This window comes from Phoenix dactylifera, chromosome 12 (assembly GCF_051530095.1).
Source record: "Phoenix dactylifera cultivar Ajwa chromosome 12, Ajwa_hap1_PhDact_Kaust_v1.1, whole genome shotgun sequence".
NCBI lineage: Eukaryota > Viridiplantae > Streptophyta > Magnoliopsida > Arecales > Arecaceae > Phoenix > Phoenix dactylifera.
In genome coordinates this window covers 8,427,262-8,444,749 of record NC_143201.1, presented here as the reverse complement: position 1 = coordinate 8,444,749, position 17,488 = coordinate 8,427,262, and the positions used below count along the sequence as shown (strand labels likewise).

Genomic DNA, 17,488 nt, shown 5'->3' with positions numbered 1-17,488 from the left:
TGCCCCCCACCTAGGGTGGTGATAGAGAGGGCGCGGTTGTTGACGATGGAGGCCTCTCAGGCGATCTGGTTGGATAGACCTTTGACAGCTTGAAATATCTAGGGCTCCTCTTCTGCTCGTGGAGCGCCTTGCTTGGTGTTTTTCACCTAGGAGCCCCCACCTCCGAGCTTCCTCAAGGTCAATTTCGATGGATGTTTTCTGTAGGATAGTAGGAGGATAGGTACAGGCTTCATTGTTAGGGGCCCAGACTCTAGGGTCATCGCAGCAAGAGATGCCCACTTGGTCGATACCTCTGTGCCAGGAGCGGAGCTAAGAATGGCCTAGTCTGAATTGTGCTACGTACGGTGTACCTTGCAGAAGAAAGAGATCCTTCTGGAGGGCGACTTCGCTAAGGTCATTGGCTGGATTCTGCAGGTATCGGCAAGCCCGCTGTTGAGAGATTTTTCGGGTCATGATTTGTGATGGGATGCTGCTTCAAGCGAAGCATATGTTCAAAAAGGCCAATGGGACTGCAGATTTGATGGTTTGTTTTGTTGCCAACCACTTAGGAAACCACCTCTGGATGGGAGAAGCGGAGTTGCCTAGTGCTCTCCGCAATGTGTTGCTTTTTGATTTTTTTGACTGTATCCATACACGTTACGTATGATATTACTATTTTAGCGAAAAAAAAAACAACACCATCACAAAATTAAATGATAATCTTCCATAAGAGGAACTTAAAGCGCAAGATGTTTGCTTTATATCCCATACATAGCTTCCACCATTCGTTCTAGCTGCATTTGCAAGTCAATTTGGATACTAACTGAGAACCTGCCTTATATGAGGAACTGGTGCCTCCAAACAGCTATTGAAAGAATAGAAACCCTGATGAAAAACGAGCTGCCTGATGCATCAGTTCAATTAGCTTTTTTTATAAATGAACTTGCAAGGATTGGATTTATCCTGCTATTGCTATGAAAAAAAATAAAAAATAACACTGCACAAACAATTTAGAAGGTATTAGCCTGTTAAATTCAGGAACAAGTCTGAAAGTCAAAAAAAAAAAAAAAAAAAAAACACGACTTGGGGATGCAACCGAAGAACAATTTAATCTAATAACACTTGATTAAAGATACTTACAGAAACAACTATGTCAATGTTGAAACCTTGTATACTAAATTACCTGTCTTTTATTGTTCATGTATGGTATAAGACAGTACATTGTCCATATGTACTCATGGTTCACAAAACTAGATGATACCCCAAGACTACCATTTAATATGATGTATATGGAATCGAGATCTTACTGGATGACCGAGATTTTAGGCTTGAACTACATAAGGAGGGAAAAGAAAAATAAGCAACATCTATTATTTTAACATGTCACAAAATGATTGGGATGAGCCTTCATAAGTTATAATTGACAAGTCATTGAATGCATAGGAAATAATTCACCAATATAGCTAAATAACTCAGATATTGTGATTTAGCAGCAAGGCTCAACATGAATTCCGGAATCAGCAACTGACAATGGAGCATGCCCTCCAATCCCTTAGTATAATATCAAGAAGCTGACGGTGTTAGGGCTTAACACTACATTCACATGGATCATCCTTGGGGCAATACAAGATAAGAGTTAATTCGCAATAGATGACACAAGCCGAAAGTTTCAGTGGCTGGTTTATATCAAAGCAGTGGTTTATGGTTAAACCAAGTAAAATATATCTCAAACAGAATCATTAATCTCCACTAGCACAACCCTTGCAACCACAGTGGACGCATTCTATAACCCTTTCTTCCCTCAAGTGTTTAGGGACCCTGCAGACACAAGTGGTGGTGAAATTGTGATCTCGTGTCTGCATGCACTGAAGGCAACAAAGGCGCTCATAACCTGGCTGCACAGGCTCAAGCACAAAACCAGCCACATTCAAGGGCATTAATATCACAATTCAGATAACACATAGTAAAGGACTCAAAAGAAACCCACAATCCACTACACATGTATATTGGAAAGGGATAAATATAATGAAAAGATATACTATATAGGCAAAAGGAAGAGAACACCGAATCTACCGACAGAAAGCAAAAGAAGCGAACAGCATTAGTTAGCAACAAGGCAGAAAATCTGCAACAGCAAAGGAAAGATGAGTCACCAAGATACTAGCTCCACTGACCTAATCGAATTATCGGATTATCAAGCTTCTATGGACCAACCCAATCCATAGACTGCACAGTGATTCACACAGCAATATATTGTTGTCACATATGACACCATGTGAACCAAGGAAAAAACTAATCCCCAACCATGTTAGCTAGCAGATCATGCTTATTATGGAAGCTAGAAAAAAGCCATCACAAGGTTTTAAAAGCAGCATGCTTTCCACAATATTTTTTCCGTGCCTATCATAAGTTAAGCATAAATAAGTGGGCACTATGTGTTACGATCGGAAACCTGTCTGCCAAGTCCCAAGTGTGACTACAGTTTCAATGAATCAATGGCCTGAGTCAACTCAATTAATTTTCACGGAAGCATATAAGTATCAATTTAAACCTTGAGACATGAAATTATAAATTAAATGATCATTTGATTAGACAGAGCAAACTAAGAAATCATCCAAATTAAACTTTTACAATGCATAACCTTGAAATCAACCCAAGATTCACTTCATCCTATTGGTCTTGAAAACACAAACTACCTTACAGGAGAGCCATACCTTACATTCTTTACTAGAACTACGATACAATACTCTCCTCGCACACAAATGTTCAACAACTCACTCAAAAGTCTCACCTCAAGATACACAAAATGTTTCTAAACCCCTCTTTTGAAGCAGCAGCCTTTCAATATACCCCAAAAGAACTTCAGATCTTTTACCAAGTTAAGTCAGCAGGCTTCTTACTTTGAAATATAAAAAATGAGTGAGCTAGCTACACCACTAAGTAGCCAAGCATAATGATAATATAATGTCAGGAAATATAAAGCAATAGAAGCAATAAGAATCCATACTTATTATCGCCCATATAGTTAATCAACCATGTCTTATTAAAGACATTAAATAAGTGCATTTAAAAATGTAGCTTTAACTCTGCCCACGTTTTGCAGGTAGCCAGTCCCAAATCCGGATAAAGGAGGGTTGTGGTAGGTTGACAACCAGCATAAAGCTGTAGTCACATCCTATAAATATAAATTCTTATAAAAAAACCGTTGGGTAATTCCCTACTAACAATGCACTGCACTGAGCCCCAAGTGTAGTGGAAAATGAGCAAGAATTAACTAGGGTATTCACTAGAAGCAACGTGCAATATTGTCGCCTGAATGTGATAGAAAGTAGGCAAGGGTTCTCACACTTCAATGGACGAGTATGGGTAAAGAGGTTAGTTCAGAAAAATGGGATACATTTAGCAACTTAAAATATAGGCTCGTTGACAGGAAAATTCACAGAACTAATAGATACGATGAATGGGAGGAGAATTAATATAGCTTGCCTACAAGAGACTAAGAAGATAGAATAAAACGCAAAGAAAGTTGACAAGACAGATTATAAACTTTCATATGCTGGAAAAGATAGGAATAAAAATGAAAGTAAAATTATAGTAGGTAAGAGTTTATAAGATCAGGTTGTAGATATCAAGAGAGTAGGAGATAGAATAATCTTGATAAACTTAGTGTTAGAAGATGAGTCTACTAATATCATTAGTGCTTATGCTCCTCAAGTAGGAAGATACCATAAAGCAATACTTTTGAAAGAGCCCATGGATGTTACAGTTTCAGAAATAGAAACAAGGTGGAAAATGCCATTTAGGAATTCACAATGGCATATGATCTAGTATTAGCTAATACTTGCTTTAAAAAAGACTCTAGCTTGATAACTTTTAAAAGAAGGCATGATACTAGCTAAATATATTTCCTCCTTACTAGAAAGATTGATCAAAATTTATGTAAAGATTGTAAAGTAATAACGGTGAGAGTTTAACCAGCCAACAGACATAGATTATTAGTTTTGGATATGTGTATCAAGGAATGAAAGAGGACTGAAGAAAATAGGAAACTGATTATCTGATAGTGGTATTTATAATCAGAGAAATAAATGACTCTCAAGGATAGGATGTTGAAGGAAAGAAAATGAAGTCTAGATAGGAAAATCAATACCATATAAGAAGAGATGGCTAATGGTATTAAGAAAGTGGCTACAGAGATATTAGGGAATCAAAGACAAAAAGAACCATTCGGTAAGGAATTTTGGTAGTGGAATGCGAAGTTCAGCTTGCAATTAAGGCTAAAAGAGAGTATTATAGAAAACTATCAAAATGTACGAATAGAGAAGCACATGAAAACTATAAAATGGCCAAGAAGGAAGTTAAGAAAATGATACAAAAGGCTAAATCCAAAGCATATGAAGAGTTATATCACAAGTTAAAAAGTAATGATGGAGAGAAAACTATAATAATTGCAAAACTCGAGACTTGACTCAGGTTAAGAGATTGTTTAGAACCTTATAGTTCAAGTTGCATTGCAACTCAAGTCTCATTGCATCTTAAGTTGCAATAGTTGACTTACAAGAAAACTCACTACTTGTGTTTGAAAGAGGCTTTACGAAAAAGAGGGGCGCCTCTGATAAACATTTCATCAAACATCTTGCAAGCAGATGCTAGTTCATGGAGATGAGGTTGTTATGGACAAAGAATTTAGCATCAAAGCCACAGGTGGCGAGGGTCTAGGTGTGGACCTGAGTGCCCATGGAGAGGAAATGGATGGCGATGCAAGCCTTGAGGAAGGCAGAAAAGGTGAAGAAGAGAGGCGAAGCGCGGGGGTAGAAGTAGCATATAGCAACATAAAGGCGAAGGGGGTCAATAGCGATAGTGGTGGTGGTGGAGTGGAGGAGAGGGGAAAAGAATAGAGAAAATCTTCTTTTCTTTTAAATGAAGATATCCACACGAGCGGCTGCAACTTGTTAAGCACCCATTTTGATTGCAAGCCGACCTATCACAAGATAGACTTGAGTTATAGCCCAATAAGCAACTCAATTTACTATGTAATTTGAGTTGCAGGCATCCAAATAAATGGATTGGCCTGCACCTGTAACTTGAACTACATGAGGCTCCACTTACGAAACTCTAAAGAATCCATAAATGCATCAAAATTGAAAATCAAAAAAGTCTTGGTTAAGTAAGATGAGATCAAAGAAAGATGGAGGGATTATTTTGATAAGCTATTTAATGAGAGTCATGTAAACAATTTATGAGACCTTTGTCAGTCTATTTCAGATACAAAAGTTAATTATAAAAGTAGAATTAGTGTATATGAAGAACAGAAGCAATGAAAAGATAAAAATTAGAGAAGTGATTGGATCTGATGAAATCCTTATAAAAGGTTAGGAAGTGCCTAGGTGATGTGGGAATAACTTGGTTCACTAATTTGTTCAATAAAATTTTAATGAAATAAGATTCCTGATGAATGGAGGAAGATTACTACAGTACTCATTTATAAAAATCAAGGTCTACTATGTCAAAATCGGGGCTCGGACTTGTTGCCCGACGGCATGGGTCGGTACGCCTCCATATCGTTCCGTACCGGCCCATACCGACACAGTATAGGAGGTGGGGGAGAGGGAGAACGGGAGAGAGAAAAAGAGATAGAGAAGGGGGAGAGAGAGAAAGAGGGTCGGCGAAGACCGGCGAGCGCACAGAGGACTGCGGAGGAGGGGCTCCACCTCTGGTCTCTTGTTTCGTTCGAAACCCCGGAGCTCCTTTTTAAATTTGCAATTTTTAAGTGAAGTCGGCAAGCCCTTCGCGCGCTCGCCAACCTCTGTCGGCCTTTGCTCTTCCTCTCCCTCTCCCTCCCCTCCGGCTCTCTCTCTCTCTCTCTCTCTCTCTCTTCCTCTCTTTCCTTCTCCTCCTCCTTCATTGGATGCTTTTCGTTTCGGTTGCCGGAACCATTCCGATCCGCCGCCAGTACGGCTCAGTACTTTCCAAACCGCCCGGTTCGGGATGGTACTACCAACCTTGATAAGAATAAAGACAATATTCAGAATTGATCGAATGTCGAGTAGAGTTTATAAAGAACTTCATTCATTAGAACAACTTCCATTGAGCCTCTGCACCTATCCTTTTTTATTCTAGTTTTATAAACCCTTGTTTTCTCAAAATAAAGATTTGGCTCAGAATTGCCCATTTTGAATTCCAGAATTTCTCTAAATTTGGAAGTTACCACATAGTAGGTTTCCATACCAAGGCTCAATCTAATCAAGTCCGCAGAGTCTACCAATTTCGCCATATCCCCTTTTGATTTGAGACCAAGATCCAGTTAGAATTCCACCCATCTCTTTCACTTATTCTGGAACCGTTGAATTTATTAGATAATGATTCCCATATCGAAAAAGTGTATGTTATTTAAACTATCGTGGTTTTAAATTCATGAGCCAAACTATAAAACTTTGGGAGAGGATGATTAAGTACAAATTGAGGTGCGACACAAAAAATCAGAGAATAGATTTGGTTTTATGCCAGGAAGGTCAACTACAAAAGCTATTTCTCTCTTTGGAGGTTAATACAAAAATATAGAGAAAAAATAAAATTTTCATATGGTTTTCTTTGATTTAGAGAGCATATGATAAAATTCCTAGAGAAATATTATGGTGGGTGTTAGAAAAGAAAGAAGCTTCCATTAGTTATACTAACGTGATTAAGGACATGTATAATGGAGCGATTATTAATGTAAGAACTACTGATCGTAATATTAGTGAGTTTCTAATCACAATAAGTTTACACCAAGGATTTGCTTAAGTCGTTACGTTTTTGCCCTAGTTATGATGAGCCTATTAAACATATTTAGGACAATATTTATTGGTGCGTGCTCCTTGCCAATAATATAGTCTCAGTGAATGAAACTAAGATTGGAGTTAATCATAAGATCGAATTATGGATAAGTTTATAAGAATTTAAGGATTTCAAGTTAAGTAGGACCAAAATAAAGCACATGAAATGTAGCTTTAGTAGAATTAGAAATAGAGATGAATATAGAGTAAAAATTGAGGAACGTGAACATTTTAAGAATTATCATTTTCAGTATTTAAGATTGATTATTCATAAGAATGGGGAGATTGAAGAGGATGGCATATATAGAAATAAGCAAGATGGATAAAATGGAGAAGTACAACCAAAATATTATATGATTGTAGAATACCTGCCAAGTTCAAAGGAAGATTTTATAAGATAGCTGCACAACCAGATATATTTTATGGTTCAGAATATTAGACAGATAGAGAACATAAACACAAGATGAGTATGGCCGAAATGAGAATGTTGAGATGGATTTGTAGTAATATAAGAAAAAAGGGAATTAAAAATGAAGTTATTCGTTAAAAGACAAAGGTAGTACCAATTGAGGACAAATTGGGAAGACTATTTAGATGGTTGGGATATGTATAGCATAGGCCAAGGGATGCAGCAGTAAGAAAGAGTGATTTGATATATGTAGAAAGAAAGAAGGGTAGATATAGACTGAAAATCAAATGAGATGAAGTAGTAAGAAAGGATTTGATATCACTACCTCTTTCAAAAAAATGACCCTAAATAAAGTACTATGAAGGAAGAGGATTCATGTAACCGATTCTAACTAGTTTGAGATTAAGGCTTAGTTGAGTGAGTTGAGATGAGTATAAATGTAACTTCGCTTTGAAACACTGAAATATTGGAAACAATTAGTATCATCATGATACATCCTTTTTTGCAAAGTTCTTTAAAATACTCACTTAAAAACACTGAAATACACTTAGAAACACTTGAACAAACAAGAATACCCTTGGAAGCACTTAAATTCACGAAACACTTTAAAACACTCATGACAATCATTTTCAGTATTAACTAATCAATAACAAACTATTATACTTGCTCCCAGGGGTGCATTGATGCCAACTATTATACTCGCTGGCTAGGGTTCATTGTATCATGTCTCTACTAAGAACATGAAGACCAACAACTTACACCCTATTGGCCAAAGCCACTACATCATGTAATAGAACACTAAGGCCAACAACTTATCCCTTGCTACTAGGGTCATTGCACTGTCTCTACTAAGAACACGAGCGCCGACAGCTTAGCCCCCATTGGCCAAGGTCACTACACCGTGTCTCTTTTAAGAACATGAAGGTTAACAACTTATCTCTTGTTGGCCAAGGTCGCCTATCATAATATGACTGACCAGAAGTTCACATTTCAATTCACAATAAACAAAATATTCCACTTTTAGGCAATATAATGATTACTGAACATTTTAAATGACTGGAATCAAAAGCAATTTCTTTGATACAATGACATAAATTGAAATCACGATAACACTCGACAAACTCAAATGCCAAATAGTTATTCATAACACATTTTCAAAATTTATTTGCCATCGAATATTAAAGATTAGAAAATTATAAAAACTTTAGTCCAAGGATCGTTGGCCGGTACCGAGACCCAAACCAATTGGCTAGTGGCATGGTTCGGTATACCCCTATGTGGTTCCTTGCTAGGCCCATATCGACACAGCAGAGAGGGTGGAGGAGAGGGAGAACGGGAGAGAAAAAGAGAGGGGGCAGGGAGGGAGAGGAAGGGAGGAAGAGAGGGAGGCCGGCGAAGCACAATCCGACACGGCAAAGAGGGTAGGGGAGAGGAAGAACGAGAGAGACAGAGAGAGGGGGAGGGAGGGAGGGAGATGGAGGGTGGCGAACGCCGGCGGAGGCTGCCGATGGCTGCAAAAGGCCGAGAAGGGGCGTGGAGGGGCAGAGGAGGGGCTCTGCCCTCCGAACCCCTATTTCGTCTGAAATAGGGATCTTGGACGAGGTCCTTTTCTTTATTTTGAAAATTTTACGTAAAATCGACAACCAAAAAAGGGCATGTTCGAGACCCCTGTTTCGAACTTAATAGGGGTCTGGAGGGCGAAGCCCCTCCTCCACCCATCCCCAACCCTCCAGCAGCACTCCAACAGCCTCTGCTGGCGATTTATCACCCTTCATCTGTCTCCCTCCCTCCTCCCCCCTCTTTTTTCCTCTCTTTTCTTCTCCCTCTCCCCTTCCTCTATCTATTTCTCATTTTGGTTCGGTACTCTCCGAACCAAGCAATTTGGGACAGTTCCGTATTCCTTGCTTTGGTCATTTACATATAACATGTATATATAGCACAAAAATATTCATATAACCCAACACATTGCCAAAATTAGAATCCATAAGTTGTCTTCGCTTAGCAACAAGGATGCTAGACCAGCCATAGATATTAATGGGTAGAAAATAAAATTCTAAATCCATATAAAATTCATCATTATTTGCTAAAACATAGATAGTCAACTATGTGGACACACTTATTCTACAAGATAATGTTCAAAATCTTCATTGCATAATTCCTTTTCTTCTAGCTTGCTTTCACTCTTTATTTCCTTTCTTCACTATCTACCTCCAATAAGTGGCTGAGATTTCTTGAGTTGCAATACAGTAGAAAGAGGGCAGCACTCTCCTATTTATACATGGCTTCATGTCATGAGGTGTCCAGCCATCATAACTTTGTAGCTAGGTGTCAACTCTGTGTTCAACTAGGTGGCTGAATTTCTACCATGAGGTGGTTGCTTTACCATAAGGTGTGACAAGCATGAGGTGGCAGCTAAAAGGAAATTAGCATGAAGTGGCAGTTTCTAATAAAAGGTAGCAGTACAAGCACAAGGAGGAACAAGTAGTAGGTGACAGCTTAATGTAAAACAACATGGGATGTCAACTTAATAAGGAGGTGGCAACATAAAACATGCGGTGGCACAAGTATCAGATGACTACAAAGCATGAGCTAGGTAAGCATGATGTTGCATGAGCATGAGGTGCCAGTTGCTTAAAGAAAGCACAAGATGGTGGCTTACTATAAAGGATGAGGTGGCCATAATTCTCTAGAATTTCAATTTAATCCTTGAAGATTTCTTGTTCAATCTTAGGGTCTTGTTTGCCATTACATGAGTCCTTACTAATATAATTCCCATATAAAGGAATCACTTCCATGGTAATCCTATTTGCACACCATTAGTTGGTAATAAGGAACTAATATTTTGGGGTATTATGCTATGTGTATAAATATGATCAAAAAATTAATCACCATAAATATTTTCAAAACAATCAAATACTGGAGGGGGCAAAGAAAGAAGCAGCAGAAGAAGAAGACGAACCTTTTTCCATTTCGCAATAAGATTGTGATCTGCATAGCCCTGATCCAAACAGAACTCATACAGCTCCTTCGATATCTCCTTCCTCCGATAGTAGAGATCATATATGTAACGGCTCTTTTGATGTGCTATTTTGAAGATAGGCCAAAGTGATTCGCACTTTCTCTTTCCATCATGTGGATCATTTTCAGCTGCTCATTATTAAAACTTTCTTACCAGCATGGCTAGAAGTAATAAAACAAAAATGCATGCATAAAATTACAAAAATCACCAACCTTCCCTCATCTTTGCCTCTAGTTCATGAAGTGTGGGCTCAATAAGCTCCCATCCCTCAGGATATTTGACACGGCTTGTCTTTATCTTAGGCATCCTTCAAGGGCAATTTTCAACACCAGCTCCCAACCTTTCTACAGAAACATAACAGAAATAAAGCCAAGCAAGACATGTTCAGATTGATAGGATTCTTTTCATTCTTCAAATGCCAGTAAGTAAGAAAACAAGAACTTCAATGCATCAATATGTATTGCATGGCAAGGTACGCCGTCTTAGTACTACGGTGCTACCTTGTCATCGTGTCAGCACGTCCGGTACGGGGGCTGGTTCAACATACTGACACTCGGAATGCCACCCATACCATGTACTGAAACCAAACCAATATAGTACGGTATGCCCAGTACAGCTCGATTCGGTATGGTATGGCGTGCCATATTGTATGATTTATTTTCTCCTTTCAATAAGCAGTTTTATGTGTAAACTTCATTTACAGCTTATCCGCATATCTTATCAAAGATAACACAAATCTAAAAATTAACCTTCTAATATTTGTAATAGCAGAAAATTTATAGACTTGCAGTATGGAAGCAAAAGAAATGGATGCTTATCTCATTTATTGCGTGCAGTCAACACCTTGTCCCTAATTTAATATGCATAACATCCAGACGCACACTAGAAAATACCATAGAAAGTTAATCTAGTATGCATCGCTCCTAAAGCATATATCTGAAACCAAATCTGAACTGGGGCTCTAATGCCACTATGATGGGCATGTATGCTATCCAACATAGATTGTAGCAGAATGATAAGATCCTGTTCATGATATTTTTCTACGAAAAAACCAAACACAAGGGGTTTGATAAATTTTTACATAGCCATAGTGCGATTCTGGAATTGATTTATCTTCCCAAGAAATGCTAAGATTGTGAAGGCACATGAACCTCCAAAATTTACTATCTGTAGCCATGTCTACCCACGTCTGTGACCATTGAGGCCTTTCTTAGCCTCATATCTCTAGCAAATGCTCATCCAAGGGCTGCTTTTCAAAGAGTGATGATCTAATGCTGTATATCTCTAAATCTCATCGAGCTTTTCTTTTCCTCTTTCTTTGGAGATGAAACCTCTAGGCCAGCATCCTCTCTCTAACATACCACCCCCCCCTAAAGCACCCTTAAAAAGATTGAAGGCCCTTGGGTTAGTGGCTGCCCCCTACTGCCACCCATCACATGTCCCAGCTACATTAGGATTGTAATATGGAAGCAGCCCTTGGGCGAAGCCCCAATGCCAAAACCCCAATCCTAAGTTACATGCCTCGGATGAAGCCCCAATGCTAATGGAGAATAACATGGACGTTCAGCATATCCAGGACATGTTAAGTCATTGGGAGGACCATCGTATTGTGATGCAGTTATGCTCTCAATTAAGAGAAGCGGCAATCACTAAAGAAGAATACTTATCTGATATGTTGCCAGGCAAAAGTTTTAATAAAAGTGCCTACCACACCTCCTGCCAAAGTAGAATTGGATGATCTTAACCTACCCCACTCCGACAAGCACTGCCTACGGAAAGAATTTGATTCTACACTCTTAAAAGCACCAAAGAAAGCATTGATTTGAGTAATATAAAAATTAGTTAGTATAGTCGAGAGCACTAATGATGGCCTAAATGATCATATGTGAATCAACATTTGTACCTTATGCATATCAATGATATACTGAATCGATGTTACTATTAGGTTAAAAGTTTTATAACCTTTGAAATCAAATGTTTGGTGACTGCCTTCCAAATTCTGAATGCCCAAACCTGCCATCTGAATATTGAGTTGGACATTTGATTATATCAATTTCAAATAAGACTCAGGCATTTGAAATTTCCAATGGCAAGAGACCACCATTTAAAAATAGCAACAATTTGCCCAAAATGATGCCTGCCTCTGGATTCAACTGCACAATTAAGTGACCCAACTTCGGATGGTGCAACCTCTTTATCTGAAGGCTTTAGACAACAAAGTCCTACCATCCAATTTCTTAAATCTTTCAAAATCATCACGGTCCTTTCTTCTTCCTTCCTTTCTTTCAATCCAAGGATGACTGAGGCTGAGGTTTTTCTCTTTTTCTTTCTTCTTCCACCCCAACAACGAGAATGGATGGCAAGGAGCACCATGGTGAGATGCTGCCTGATAAGGCGACAGGCGTCAAGGAGATGCCAGCTACAATAGTGTCAAGGTAGTGCCTGAGGCACTAGCGATGACCCTGATTAAGCATAGTCAATGGCTTCCACATTGCAAAGGGTTTAAGCAAACTAGTTATTAGGATTTTAAAAATAGTTGATCTTAAGTGTTCACCATTAGCTACAAAAAGTACTTCATCACACTTTTTCACCCTCTTAAGAATGTGTCAAAGTACAATGACAAAACTTTGTTCTACTATATTTAGCTAAACTACACCTTTGCCTCAACATTCAATTATAGGTGTCTAGGTGAATCCTCTATGGATCACTAGTCCAAAAACATGCTATATCCTAACACACAACGCATAGGTTAACAATGACCAAGGCATCATCCTGTACTTGGGAATTTAAGGACATATATGATTGAATTTATTTTCAATTGTAGATATTAGTTTCTATTTCGATATATTTTTATATTATTTTTTCTAAAATTATTTTCCAAGGTTTACTAGAGTCCTATTTCTGGTCAAAGTCAAGTCCAAACAGTCCATACATTGTAGGTATTTAGCTGGCTATTTTCCATTTGAGAAGCTCTAATTTAGAAAGGTCTTAGCTGGCTGATTTGACTTTATCTCTTTTCTCTTTAAAAGAGTCCTACTTTGGGTAAGTAACAACATATTGAGTCTATATAAAAGGTCATCAACCAGGTGGTCTTGGAATTGCATGCAAAAGAAATTTGAAAGAAAGAAAGCCCACATGCATCCCTTTTCCTCTTCTCCACTTCCTCCCACTTCTATTTCTCCTATTCTTCTCTTCACTTGAAGTCATATCAAAAAGCAAAGATTTCATTTAGATTATTCTATATCTGAAACAAAGCAGCCATCTTTATTACTGTGTAGCATTTGTTCATTGACAGGGCTACATCAAATCATAGCTAGTCGCTGAATTTGTAGCATATATTTCACCAACAATTTCAGTAAAATGTCAGCTTCAATTTAGGATTTCAAGATAGGACATAAAAATCAACTAGACTCAAATAAAAGTAAAGAAATTTAACCAATCTTTAATAATATAGTCATCCATTTTTGAACCCATTCATAATTAGATCTAAGTGACACATAGGTAGATCCAAACAAGCCACCTAAAAAGAATTAATTGGCAAAAATTCCATAAGGGAAAGGTTTTGAACCCATTTCATGAAATTCAGATTATGCAAATTTTGGAAAATTATCCAACTAAAAAATGTTCCAAAAAGCTAATTATTTTGAAACCCTAGTTATATTTTTGAATCGCAAAATCCAGCAATACCATGTGGAGATTACCAAATTCTAGAAGAATAAGATTGGGGTAAGTACATGATTGTGTTACAACAAGCAGTATCACATTAGCATGAAAGTTAAATGTTGGCATATTTTCCACCGAACATATGAAGAGAAACAAGTAATGACAGGATATCAGATATTTGACATTCATCATGGACTACACCAGGATATGATTCAGACAACCCACAAAATATAACCATGTCTAATAGATGCAAATTATCTAGTACCATAGAAAAGGTCATCTCTTTGTTGCTTCTTAAAGTAGTAGAACTCATGATAAAATATACTCCAAAAACTTAAGCTTTTGGGATGTGATTTTGTGACAACTAGCATCAGAGCCAAGCCCATTGTGCGTCACAACCTTTATTAGTCATATGGGCTCCTCATTTTGAGATATTAGGCTCAACAAGGATCCAATAGGATCAAGTCGGACCCAGGCTATGGGTGAGCACCCCTCTCTCGAGTAGGAGCCAACCATGATGAGGGTGTCACGATATTGGGTGGGAGAGATTATCAAAATCCCAAATTGACTAATAAAAGAAGTGCCACATCAGTTTATTAGCCCGGAGCCATCATCCCAACCGCTTAAACTTTTGGTGCAAATTTTATCAATTCCTATGAATAATGCTTCTAGAATTCCTCCTGAAAGCCTGATTCCTATAAAAATAGGATAAAATCTTGATTTATACAAACAGACGCACAACCATTCGGCATTGTGATTCCCCAAGCCATTTGACAAGTTGCTGAAAGCAAAAATGTCAAGAAGTAACCCATACTTTCAAAAAAAAAGTTATCCTGCATAAGAGTGCTAGCCTAATATAAAAAGAAGCTAAAAGTAGAAAATGTCTAGAGAGAAAGCAAGCAAAAATCCTGAACTAAGGACCAGCTTGGCATTGTTGATGTTGTTGTGTTTTCGGTTTTTCTACAAATAACAGTAACAAAAGATGGTTATTGAAGCATTCCTTGCTTTCATTTCCACTCTTTTATGAAAGCAATAAAACTTTGCTATCAAAAGCTCTAAAGATTTCACTAACAGCTTAAAGGCGTGTTCTTCAGTCTTTCATTTTTCTTCTTGGGTTACTTAAAAAGGAAAACAGAAAACAGGAGCACGACTCAACGGGGCCTAAAATAACTGGGAAAAAAAGAAAGCAAACAAGATCCAGAATTTTACATGCATATAGAAGCAGTCGGCATAAAAAGCAAAAACCACCCTCCTTGTTATTCTACTTCAGAAAATTTCTTCCGACACTAAAAAACTGACGCCTGACGCCTAAAATGCTCCAAATTAATCTCAAACATCTCCAACTAAACCATCATCAAAACCAATAAAATCCACACGCAATCAAAATAAGAAAGTAGTGCCAATTTCCTAGCTTTTTAACTTGCAGTACAACCAACGATCTAGAAACTATAAATTCGGCCTGAATTTAGGGCTTCAGGTAATTCCCTTTCTCTATTACGGCCAGAACTAAGGTCTGTCAAGAGGAGAAGAACAGAAGGGTACAAGAAGAACCTCTGGTACTGGTGGCCGCCGGTGGGAAAGCAGTGGTCGCTAGCCGGAAGCCCGCCGTCGGAGGCAGTGAGACGCCCTGCGGGATGGGGAGAAAGCTTCTCGATGGACCACTATCCCGTGTGCCTCCGCTGGAACGCGAGCCCAGCATTCAGTTTCCGCGTCGGACTCGGGTCCCTCAGAACTTAAAGCTTTGCCCCGCCAACTTTGTTGAACCCGGCGAAGCCTAGAAGCTTCGGACCAGGTGATCCGGGGATTGCCCGTTTTTTTTTCTTTTTTTTTTTTTTTTTTTGCTGAAGAGGGGGGGAGGAAGGGACAAGCCCACCCCCGCGTAGCAGCCCCGACTACTGAGCCCCCACCCCGCCAGGAGAATGTTCGATGCGGGTAGACCGAGTCGTGTGTTGGGCACCCCGACCTATTTTACTCATACCCTCCCCACCCGTGGGCCGGCTCGGTTACCCGATCCGACCCTCCGTGTGAGTACGGTCACACCTGGCACCACCCAGGCTACCAGTCGACCAGTAGCACTTTTAGACCTCGTGTCCAGGCGTGGGGTATTCGGTCCCCGAATTTAATCGACGCCCGCGCGTTTCGAATCTGAAACCACTTGGTTGGAAGCAAACGTCCCGTTCCAACTGGGCTACCACCTTGGTGGCGGGGATTGCCCTATTGGTCGTCGTCTTGCCCATGGAATCCTACATGATATAACAACCTGAGTAATTACAGTATCACAAATGGTGCTCTAATGTTATTGAATAATAGATATATTTCTAAGCCTCACAAATTGAACGAAGAAAAAAAAAAAAAAAGCTAGTTACAATGCACTCTTAAGAGAAAGAAACAAAAGCTAGTCACATGGTCATGCACTCTAAGTCCGGTTTTCTTCAAGATTTTTTTTTCTTTTGGTAAGCAATATGTAAGAGGGAAGAGACCGAGCATTCAGATCCCTGAACTTGTTCTAGTAGTTGTTAAAATTTAAAAGTGTTATATTTCTTTCTTTTTTTTCTTTTGACCAATTTATGAATATATCCTAATATTCTATATTGAAAATATCCTTGAGCAAATACTCTAACTACTCATACCTTCTCTCTTTCTTGATGATAGGAACATCTCCTCTATATCAACCACCATGCAAGCCTCCCTCTTTTCCATTAACCTCTTCACCTCTCCTTATCCTACATGAGATACTTATCGATCTCCGGCATTAATGAAGGTATGAAGTTTGGTGAATCCGATTGCACCAATGGTGGATCTAAGATCTATGAATAAGTGGAGGGGCTGGAGATGGCGGAATACAGGTACCTAGATTCCTTCGATGATGGCTCTAAATTTCTGAGCTCGGAAAAGACATCAAGAGCCGAAGTATGTCTAGTCTTTCCTTCAGAAAAATTTGTTTAGATATAAGTGGCAAAGACCCAAGGTCTCCCAACCCTATATTTAGATAAGGTAGGGGAAAGGGGATTTTTTTGAATACAAAGTCTATTAAGAAGAATCTGGTTTCGATTTAAAATTTATAATGTATCATGCTCCATTTTTCTAGAATTTTTTCTAAATTTTGGAGAGGGTAGAGCTTCCCTCTCCTATCTATTTAATGGGTATAAAGAAAGGATCTCCCTACCTTTATTTATATTAACAAAGAAAAATACCAACATACTTGTACACATATAGTTGTAAAAATACATCAAACATTGATTTGTTCATGACGGACATCAACCCAAAATCTTGGAAAACCTAATCTAGTAATTCCTATATATGCAATTGACCAATCCTAATTATGATATTTTGGTTAGAGTTAGGATTTTGATTAGCAAAGAATTTGTGTGATGCCATGGTATATAATTTAAAGCAAAAAGAGACAACTGGCAAACTCATTAATATAATATATCATGACAGTGTTAATTGGTTGCGTTGGTAAAATTATTGCATGTTGGACACTCATGGTCTAGATTTGTCCCAACCCAACCTCACCATGATTTCAATCAAACTTTCTCTCATCCTAGCTCTCTGAATATGCAATACTATTCAAGATGTGGTATTAACATAAAACTACCATGT

At 38.5% G+C, this 17,488-nt stretch overlaps 1 protein-coding gene across 2 annotated transcripts; it reads right to left on the bottom strand.

Moving 5' to 3' along the window:
• Positions 1-1,389: 1,389 nt before the first annotated feature.
• Positions 1,390-15,610, bottom strand: LOC120104795 (protein BUD31 homolog 2-like). Of its 2 annotated transcripts, none has more exons than XM_039116560.3 (4): positions 15,437-15,610; positions 10,435-10,566; positions 10,163-10,350; positions 1,390-1,874 (listed from the first exon to the last, which is right to left on the bottom strand). In XM_039116560.3, exons 2-4 carry the CDS (start codon positions 10,526-10,528, stop codon positions 1,719-1,721), a joined length of 438 nt encoding a protein of 145 aa, XP_038972488.1. In that variant the 5' UTR covers positions 10,529-10,566; positions 15,437-15,610; the 3' UTR covers positions 1,390-1,718. The 2 variants fall into 2 exon arrangements, with proteins under 2 accessions (XP_038972488.1, XP_038972489.1); XM_039116561.3 differs by having other exon boundaries at positions 10,435-10,562.
• Between the last annotated feature and the right edge of the window lie 1,878 nt (positions 15,611-17,488).

Excerpts from the sequence above, each read along its gene's own strand:
- LOC120104795 (XM_039116560.3), bottom strand. The coding sequence starts at position 10,528 with ATGCCTAAGATAAAGACAAGCCGTGTCAAATATCCTGAGGGATGGGAG. Across the intron at positions 10,351-10,434 it reads AGAGGCAAAGATGAGGGAAG|CTGAAAATGATCCACATGAT; the intron begins GTTGGTGATTTT and ends AATAATGAGCAG. Across the intron at positions 1,875-10,162 it reads TTATTGCGAAATGGAAAAAG|CCAGGTTATGAGCGCCTTTG; the intron begins GTTCGTCTTCTT and ends GAGCCTGTGCAG.